Source organism: Crocuta crocuta, unplaced genomic scaffold (assembly GCF_008692635.1).
Source record: "Crocuta crocuta isolate KB4526 unplaced genomic scaffold, BGI_CrCroc_1.0 scaffold264, whole genome shotgun sequence".
Classification (NCBI taxonomy): Eukaryota; Metazoa; Chordata; class Mammalia; order Carnivora; family Hyaenidae; genus Crocuta; species Crocuta crocuta.
Window position 1 is genome coordinate 33455 of NW_027529597.1, and position 10836 is coordinate 44290.

Consider the following 10836-nt stretch of genomic DNA (forward strand, 5'->3'; position numbering starts at 1 on the left):
CTAAGGAATGTTATTGCTCAAACAACAAAGGGAATGGAGCGACTTAATGTATTTTATCATTTTACAGGAGGCAAACTAAAGTGAATAAGTACCATGCATCATAAAAAGAATCATATTTTTTAAAAGCCAAATAGAGAGCTAGTAATAAAAGTGAGGGCTTTCTTATTTCACTCCATCCCCTGCAGAGATAGAAGAGGGAGAGGCATTGAAGCTGAGGGGCTTGGCACCCCAAGCCAGGGATCAGGCACAGATGTCTAGGTTCTGCATTTCAGCCTTCCCTTCCAAGATTGAGAGGGACACATGCCTATATGGGATAGCCGAGACCTTCCTGAAGGTTTGGAGGATTGTGTCAACCTATTAGAGGATAAGGAAAGAGCTTCCTGGGGCCGGACATCTTTACCAAAGGTCTGTTGCTCCTGTTGGTAGAGCCTGTACCCAGCCTGGTAATATTGTAGCTCATTTTACCAAAGCAGCCACTGTCTGTGACTGTTGACATTAAAAACATTTCCACAGTCCAGACGGGGATTTTCTTGCTACTAATCAGCAAAGGAGTAATTAGGCATGCATAGTTAACTGACAGTGGCTGTGGCGAAGGCACTGGCTTCCTTCTGAAGGGAATTTCTGGTTGTACTAACATTATGACACACATGAGATGCTCTGCCCTCCATATGGAATGAAGCAAAGACTGTCAGACTCATCTGATTTAGGACTGTGAGCCTGGATTCCTATGGAGGTTTTGAAAGCACAAGGTCAGGACTCCGAGTTTGAAGTAATTCAGCCCTTCTTTTTCTTCAGCTGTAGATTTCCATAGGAATCTTTTTTTTTTTTAATGTTTTATTTATTTCTAGGAGAGAGACAGAGAGAGAGACAGCGTGAGCAGGGGAGGGTCAGAGAGAGAGGGAGTCAGAGACTGAAACAGGCTCCAGGCTCCGAGCTGGCAGTCAGCACAGAGCCCGACGCGGGGCTCGAACCCACGAACCGCGAGATCATGACCTGAGCGAAAGTCGGACGCTTAACCGACTAAGCCACCCAGGCGCCCCAGGAATCTTCTTTAATAATAGGGCATCCATCGGATTGTGTTCCTAAAAGAAAAAGGCATAGATGTTCTTTTAATGCCCTAAATACGGAGCTGACCAGTCAGCTCATATTCTGCATATTTTAAAATGTGATCTGGATATTTTTTTTAGGCAAAAAAATTCCATAGTGGGTCACTGTTTTATTTTCTGTTGATTGTATAGTGAAATAAGTTAGTGTGTGGTATTGCTGGTCTATAACCTGTCAGGACATAAAGGAAAAGTAGACAGCTAAAAGAAGCTAAGGACAGGAAACGTGCACAAAGCGGCAAGATGTGGAATGCCATATCTGTAGTGAAGCCAAGGGAATTCATTTGGATTTCATATTGAAAAGATTTTCTTTTATCTTTTCCTAAAAGAGTACAAAGAATGTATTTTTTACTAAAAATAAAAGATGGAATCAAGTATTGAATGGGGTATGCATATACTTGTGTGTTGGAGGATGGCATTGAGAAATAAAAGGATGTATATGTGAATAAAAATTTCACTAAATCTTCATTAGAATAAAATGATACATTTTAGAGGAAAAAGATGGGATAGTCTTTGAATACATGAACTCGCTTTATAGCTTTAAAAATGTAATTTCAAGATTTGGCCAGTAGAAGGTACACTGCACCAAGCATTGGGTTACAAACTAGCCTGGTACAGTGCACCCATAAATCAGTTTGTGTAGTATGTTGAATTATGTTCTTAATCATGGAAGGATACTTTTGCTTGAAACTATTCTTTCTCATATTTCTAGTAGTCCTTCTTATTTATGGGCATGTTGGAATGTGGCCAAAGCTTTTCCCTTAGGTAAAATGACAACATCTTAATTAGGAATGTTTGGTCTGTGGCATGAGTTGCTGGAGAGCGGTCCCATTGTTCTAATGCACAGGCATCCATCATCAGCCTGCTTGCAATGCCTGTAGCCTAGTGGTAGAAGCACAGGGCTGAAAGACATCTGAATCATTTTTTGGATTCCAGCACTGTCTTGTTGTATAAAAAAAGGCATATCATACTCTCTTAGTGCTCAACTATGTCATTTTTCAAGTGACTATCCCAAATTTTTGTGAAAATTAAATAAATTTAAGTCAAAAGAATCACTTTGCCCTCAAAAAAGTCATGGAATTAAAAAAAGTCAGATAATGTTGATATTATTTTTCTTGGGAACAAGATAAAATTCTCAGATGAACAAAACAGATCCTGTATTATGATTTTAGCTTTTAGTTTCTTAGCAATATAATAGAAAATCTCATTGTTTTGTAGGATAGGACAGGGCTGCAGTCTACTCATCTCAGAAGCTGCAGAGAATGCATATTATCTGCTCAAGAAGTATTTCTGAATGCAGTGCAAAGGAGAGGATTTCACAGCAAAATAAAAACAACCCAAAGAGCTAACTAGAAATCTGTATTCTAAGAAAACTACAAAATACTCCTAAGAGGTGCATTAGGGAGAAAAACTTGCCCTTTGAGTGTCTGAAGATGACATTATGGGTTTAAAGAATTATGAACTGTTATCTAGAAAAATCTCAATACGTTGTTTCACACATCCCAAGTATAAAGAAACTGATAATTATTTCTCATTTGTTACATATCTTCTAATCTAAAAATTTGGACTATAAAGGACACACAAAGTGTGCGTGTGTCTCATGTAGGATTGTGTATTTGTATTGGAGGTGGGAAGAGTTCACAGTTCAGGGCAAATGTGAGAAAGAGGTAATATCTGTCATATTTTACTGACTTTAGAAATAAGGAACACTCCAACTTTCTGAAACAAGCTACACATTTTATGACAAAATATTTTGATATTGTGAAGATTGGCAGTTGTCAAACTTTATTCAAAAGTATCTTAATCTGTAAGCCTATCACCTTTGTCAAATCCCTTACAAGTGCAAAGCAAGTGCTTTCAAGAAAGACCTTGGCAAATATGAAGACCTGTTGCCACTAGGTAAGAATGTAGAATTCTGAAGGCGCTGGCAAATCATGCCCTAAGTCACAATAAAAAATGATACAAAGATCAAAAACATTAAGATGTGTTTTAGATTAAGAAGACCCAACTCCTTATTAGTAGTGTTGTCAAATATGGTACTACTTACTGGGATGGCAATAGCTAATGAAATGCAAGTGCTCTTTTGAACCTAAAACATTCGAAAGACTAAAAGAAAGAAAGGTAAAAAAGAAGGTTGGCACTTAAATTCTTCTCCAGTTTCTGTTGCTCATTGTTTTCAAAGGTTAAAAGACTGGTCACCCCTACCTTGCTCTGAGAATAATTTTTTTTCTAACCTGTGTTCTTTATTTTTTAAAATATTTGTTATTTTGAAATATGTTAAGACTTAAAAGAAGTTGCACAGGTAATACAGAGAGTTTCTGTGTATGGTTCACCCAGTTTTCTCCTATGTTAAGATCTTACATAAATACAATACATTGTCAAAGCCAGGAAATTGACATTGGTACAATTATATCAACACAAAAACAGACCTTGTTCAGATTTCACAAGTTTTTACATGCAGTCTTTTTTCTCCCCTCCTGGGATTTGAGTTACCTAAATCTCTAACTGGTTATCAATAATAAATACTATGTGATACAGAAACAAATCATTGACCAGCAGTGACATTTAAAATGAGCAATACTAAACCATAAGTCCCATCTGTTTTCACTTACTTCACACGGTCCCTGTCTTTAGCCTACTTAATCATTCCAACAACCTTCCCTTTTCAGACCTCCCTCCCAACACCAGTATTCAGATAGCAACTGCCTAAAACAAGGTTTGACATTTTTTGAGTGTTTTATATTTGATAAACTCAAGGGGGTCATTTCTATAAATTCTGCAGATGCTTTCTGACATTAATACTGACAAATTAAAGAAATGAACACAATTTGTAAATCTAAGAGCTTGTCAAGGATACTAGACATTTGTTTATTTCTACCTGGGAACACCTGGATTCAACTTGCTAAGGAACAATGAGCACCATTGTTTGGAATAGAAAAACCAGTCTGAAGGAAAGTCTTACTGCTGAATTGATACCAAGGCAGTGCTTCAGCACACTTGAAGATGACATACTGTAAGAGTGTTATATTTAAAATTAGAGAGATCATGGCCATTTGTGACAATTAAATGTATCATATGTGTTCTTGTGGTTGAATTAAGTACTATTGCAATTCAATATTAATCATCCAGAAAGATTAGAAAAAGTTTATGTAAAGGAAAAACAGGCAGCAGCCAGTGGAGAGATGAGAAAATCATTATTATTATGCACAAATGTAGCAGAAATAGACTTAGTTGACTGAAATTATGTGAGCTAGACTAATAGTTTATTAAATGAGACATGGCCATCTCATGGCCATTTCTCTGAAATTCTTCAATAGGAAAGCATGAGACCAGGGCCATTTTTTTTTTTATATAAGCAATGAGCTGGGAAAATTAAAAGTTGGATGTCCATAAGACAAATACCTAAATGTTTTTTTTAACATCTGGAACACTGAAGTACCTTTTTGGGAGACATACAGTCTTCTTTAACTACTGCCTATGTATCCAACTAATAGAGGAAAATTAAAAGATTGCAATAAATCTCTCTACTTTTGCAACCCTATGTCTCTAGATTCTCAAGTTCAGACCAGACTAGTTAATAGCATCTATTTTCACTTCATTCACTTTGCCATAAATGAAGGCAAGTGCTGTTGGGCTCTGGCAAGTCTGAGTGGGTAATGACTGCTGGGGAGGGGAATGTGAAGTTAGTGGACCCAAAGGTTAGATTTATGACTCTGGGACACTTAAGTTGTTTTGAAAGCATACACTGGTAGGAGCCTACAGGTAACAAAAGAGAATGAATAGCTTTGTAGAGAGATTTTTGCCTATGTTAAAGATTTATTTATTTATTTATTTAAAATAAAAAAAAAATAGTTTTCCTGCTGAACTTTAATAAAAGCATTGATGTCAATTCCAGGCATTAAGTACGTTCAAGTAGAAGAATAATTGGGCATTTTAACATTGAAAGGAAATTTACAGAGCACTATTACACAACTGGGCCTCTCTGTCTTTTGTCAAGAAGCTTTGGGGTCTACAAGTACAGATTAGGGCTTCTGTCTCCTCACATTTGCTATCACAGAAATTTATCCAAGGTTTTTTGGACTATAGATATAAGGTAGTGAATTATTGGGATCAAGAGGTTGTGAATTTCAGGCTGTCCAATTCAATTGTCAAATGGAAGGTTTGGTCAAATATCTGAAATCTGAAGATTAGCCACAGCCAATCAGTATTTCTGGATAGACTAGTTATGGCTGTGATAACCTGTAGACTTGTACCTGTCAGAATCAGTGAAGTTTAAGTTGCTTTTATGAGAATTCATTTATTATTTTTAATAATTTATAATTAACATGATAGGTAGTATGTAATACAAAAAAAATTTAGACACCAACAATAAAGACAATCCTTTATGTGCCAGAGTTTGCGGTGTGGATTTAGATAGTTAAGGAAACACACAAATACCATTCAGAGTTCAGAACAATAATGATACACAATGCCCTGGGAATATGCAGATGGATTACAGAACCCCAGAGGGAGAGGATGGGATGCAGGGGCTTCCCAAGTCTCTAATGTTTAATATTTATTGCATGCTGTATGTAAAATGAAACCCATCCTTGAAGCTTTGCTCATATTTATCTCTCTTTTCTGATCCCAGAGCAATTGTTGTCTGTCTTTCAAGGAGCATTTGCATTATGTTATCTTTTCATGTATATTATTCTGTCATCCTCGTTACATGGGGAGCCCTTTGAAGGTAGAAGTCTGCTTTCCCAGGCCTCAACAGCTGTCAGTACAAATCAGGTCACATTAGCAACAAATTTCACAGTGCCCCTCCTGTGTAGTAGTAGAGAGCTTGGTGTATAACTCAAATTCTCAAATAGTGATTTCTGAGTGTCCTAGGAGATTTTCTGTTAAAATGTCACCATGCAGTTTTCACATAACTCCCTCCGTTCTTACCCTCTGTCATTGGCACTCTACCCCCTGCTGCACAGGCTCTAGAGCATTGCTCCTCCACTTTTGATACCTGCTTGACAGTGACCCACAGGTACCGAGGCTGCCATCTCTTAACATTGCCCATCCCTCAGGGGTGGCTCCTCCTCTCAGGTCTCCCTTTGCTGTCTTTGACCCTCAAGTGAAGCGGTACCACCTCTTTAACTACATCCAATATCTTCATATGGTTAATCCTTGAGGAAAGGCCTGGAGACTTGCACCACGTTTTCTTCTTTGCTCCCTATTTCCCCCAATCATAACCAATGCTGAATCTAGTAGCTTTCCTCTCTCCTGTAAATCATTTCAGGCAAATTGACACCTGAGGGCCACTAGATGCACTGCTTTATTAGGTACACTCCTTAAGGCTGACCTGGATGCCTGCTACATTAGCATCAGTGCTCAAGATTGTCTATATATAATCTACACTCCATCAAGAGAAGTGTTTGCTAATTGATTCATACCCACATCTGATATGAAATAGCACCACCTAATAACATGCAGTTGGGAAAAAAAAACCTCTTGTACTTGGAAACTAAAGCAAATATATATGAATAAATGGCATAAAGAAAAAATGCAACCCACTGTGCCGCAAAACTAACAATATGGCAGTAATATGTGCCTGCCAAACTGCCATCTCCACAAATTAGTCTTTCATTTCATCTCTGGATTTACTGTCACACTTCGGCTGGGAGTACAGTTATGACTGAGTTGAGATTATTTTATGTTCATTCCTCCTGCTACAACATAATAAATATTTTTATTGCCAAAGTTTTCTTGATGCATATATTATTAGAAATCACAGAATTTGTGTCATAGTTGGCTATATGGAATCAAAAGAAAAAACATGCTTTAAAGTACAGAGTACCTGAAGGAGGTTTACAGAAAATCCATATGAATATATTAAATGTCATCAAACATGGACAGACACAGTGGGTCAGTCTCTAGTGCTTTACAAATGAAATTGGCTCCATTGCCTGTTTTAGGTTCTACCTCACAGTGTTCCTAAAATAATTATTCTCCATTAAAAAGTTTTCATTAGTTATTGATACTAATAGAAATGAAAAGCAAAGGGACGCCTGGGTGGCCTCAGTTGGTTAAGTGTTCAACTTTGGCTCAGGACATGATTTCATGGTTCATGAGTTTGAGCCCCGTGTCAGGCTCACTGCTGACAGCTCAAAGCCTGGAGTTTCCTTTGGATTCTGTGTCTCCCTCTCTGCCCCTCCCCCACCAAGCTCTGTCTCTGTCTCTCAAAAATAAATAAACATTGGAAAAAAATTTTTAAAAGAAATGAAAAGCAGAATATTACCCACCATTTACTGAAGGACTTGGCATTTATACATGAGTATGTTGCATATAATGTCATGGTATAAGGATAAGGATAATACTTAATGCAAAATATGTGAGAATTCTTGCACTATATCCATGCAAGCAGATTATTATTACCGGAGAATGTGACAAATTAAACAGCTATTTTTTCTCATTTTCTTCAGTTAACAAAAAGGGCACAGGAAACATAAGAGTTCTCAAGGCCTATGCTCAAAATTTAGCATTGATTTTTACCTCATCCCATGGCCCAATGTTAAGTTAAAGTAGCCACCCCCAGAATCAAGTGAAGAGGAAGTATACTCTGCCCATGATGATACCTTGGCCAATGTAGAGAATTTAGACCAACATGTCAGACAGTGACATAATTTCAAATCATGTTTCTATTTCTGGTCTGCTTTTCTGTTGAACAAACATGATTAGAAAACTCAGTGTTTTTTTTTTTTTTTTTTAAGTTTTCATATTGCAGTGTGACCATACTCGATATACTTTTAGTTTTAAATAACATTAAAAAAGTATCAGTAGGTCATCAAGTAGTTTACTAAAAGCAGAACTTCTAAAACACAAGGCATGGTTCTGGTTTCATTTACTTAGGGATTTAAGTTCAACAGTATAAAAAGTCTGACTTTCATACCATATTACCTTTGTGAAGCCCCTAATGCATGTTGCAAATGGAGAATTAGAATCCTCACAATTTGGGGCAAGGATGCTTTGATATCAGTATTGTTTTGAACTGAAACCATTTTGAATTGCTGCTTTGCTTGCTTTTCAACCATAAAAAAACCTGTTGATTTATTTTAATCATAATTTGTTCTGTGCTTACTGTTGCTAAATGTATTTGTAGCAATAGTATTTTAGAAGTTTAAAAGACTCTCTTGTAATGTACAGAGATGTTGTGGTTCAAATAATGATCACTTGTAATTTTGTTTTTTATTGTAATTCTGCATAGTTCACATACATGTCCCCCAAAATATAAATGCAAAATGACAATTTTAATAATAGTGTAACTTTTCTTTTGGAAATTGAGAGTTGATTGATTAGAATAGAATGCTATAGAATTGTCTGTATAGCCTAATGGGATGTGGTTTGAGAGCTATTATTCTAGATCAAAGTACATGATATGACTAGGGTTAAATCAGGGAAAGCTGTACGTGAAGTCCATTATCTGAAATTGCCTTCAGTTCTCTTAAAAAATGGCCCTAATTTGACCTCTCTCATCTCTTGTACAATAGGCAGCATTTCTGATCACTTATTTAACATTCTAGTAACCTGACAATGTGTGACATAGAGGGTGTTATTTTTGCAGTTCCTAAGTGAAAATTCAATCATTTGGTCAATTGTACAGTTGCTTCTAAACACGTAGATGTAGTATAAGCAAGTGAATTTTTCACTTTTGATCCAGATGTTTTGGTACTAATTATTTATAGTTATTGTTATTATTCTGATTATTTATTTATTTATTTATTTATTTTAAATTTTATTTCTAGGAGAGAGAGAGACAGTGTGAGCAGGGGAGGGTCAGAGAGAGAGGGAGTCACAGACTGAAACAGGCTCCAGGCTCTGAGCTGGCAGTCAGCACAGAGCCCGACGCGGGGCCCGAACCCACAAACCGCGAGATCATGACCTGAGCGAAAGTCGGACGCTTAACCGACTAAGCCACCCAGGCGCCCCTATTCTGATTTTTTTTAAGTGCAAAGGTATATGTACTAAGGAAATGACTTGTTTTCCTTTTTTGTATTTACCTCAAAGTTAGGAAAATGGTGACAGGAAACTCACAAGGATTTAAGAGGATAAAGTGAGATTTATACATTTTCTTGACACAGGCAAAGAATAATGCTAACAGTGTATAACAGCTTGGATTTATTTACCTTTGCATTTTATTACTAGATGCTACATGGTATGATTTGAACTGACCTGGTAAAGAATTATTATTATTATTTTAAGTTTTCACCTTTAATGCATCTTTTAAGCTTTCTCTGGACTCTTAAAGCTATTGGCTTAAGATTTGCTATGTTGAAATCTGAAGGCACTATCATGTATCAGAATAGGTGAGTGTTGTAAAAAAGCCCATAGTTTGGAGTCTAGTAGAAAAGTTTAAGAATTAAGCTTAAGAACTGTGTAATGTGGGAAAGTCATTTGGTTTTGGTAAAACTTATTTTCTTACAAATGACATGGGAAAAATGCCTACCTTGTAAGAACGTTGTGAAGATTAATGATGGCATATGAACTATGATTTTTTTAATTAAATTTGCTTAATAAATAGCTTAAAATTGATTAATATTACTTCTTTAAGTTAGGAAATGACTAGATGTTACATAGGAAGTCACCATTTCAGTCCCATTGAAAGAAGGATGAGTGAATTCTTGTATTAGAATGGCTACTCCTCCGCATCTGCCCCCTCCATGGTGTTTAGATCTCAATCTTAAAAGAGTAAGTCCAGAAGATGTCATGAAAATGATAGCTGGATTATACTAAAGAGAAAGAAAAAGATGGTGTAAGAAGGGAATGAAGTCAGGTATGTAAGTAATTATAGCCATGATTAGAGGGGGACATTTTGAGGTTATCAATAGTAAAATTAATGGACTATAGTGAATATTGTCTTTTCATTATTGGAAAAGCTTAGACTCATTCTCAGTCTTTTGATCAATACTGAAAGAGTTAATTTTTTTCACAAATGTCTTGAATTACTAGTAAAGACAAGTTTACAACTGGAGGGAGTGTAAGCAAAAAGCTAAATAGGACTCTTGTTATTTGTGTGTGTGTGTGTGTGTGTGTGTGTGTGTGTGTTTATTTTTGAGAGAGCATGAGCAGGAGAGGGGCAGAGAGAGAGAGGGAGACACAGAATTTGAAGACTCCAAGCTTTGAGCTGTCAGCACAGAACCTGATGCAGGGCTTGAACTCACGAACTGTGAGATCATGACCTGAGTAAAAATCGAACACTTAACCGACTGAGCTACTCAGGTGCCAGGACTCTGTTCTTTTTACAACAGAAATATCTTAAAAATTCCTTTATGTGAAAAAAAATATGAATTGATGTTTGTTTTCAACCTTTTTATGTGTTCCAGGGTGAGAAAGTGCTATGGAGTGAGTCAACAGGGACAAGTTATGGTGGTTTTGTCAATATTTTTGAATTTTGCTTTCTGCAATTTTGCAAATGCTAAACTTAAAAGTCAGTGCTAATTCCATTGTAATTTTAAAAGGGTACTGGGACACTGTAGTCATGGATACCAGATCATTGTTATTGATGAAATAGATTTGAATCAACTGACAGACTGATAGTTTTAGTAATGGGTTAATGAAATTAATCAAGGTTGGGCACAACCTTTGTGTTCTTAATGACATGTTTTTTTAAAATTTTTAATGTTTATTTTATTTTTGAGAGAGAGAGAGAGGCAGAGAGAGGGGGAGACAGAATCCCAAACCGGCTCCAGTCTCTGAGCTGTCAGCA

General features: G+C 36.5%; 1 protein-coding gene across 1 annotated transcript in view; it reads left to right on the forward strand.

Moving 5' to 3' along the window:
• The first annotated feature begins 300 nt into the window (after positions 1-300).
• Positions 301-10836, forward strand: part of LOC144229748 (uncharacterized) — a 372666-nt gene continuing 362130 nt past the window's right edge. The window contains exons 1-2 of the mRNA XM_077761829.1: positions 301-405; positions 2945-3002. Coding sequence (XP_077617955.1) covers positions 301-405; positions 2945-3002 — 163 coding nt within the window. The remainder of the gene's footprint in view (positions 406-2944; positions 3003-10836) is intronic.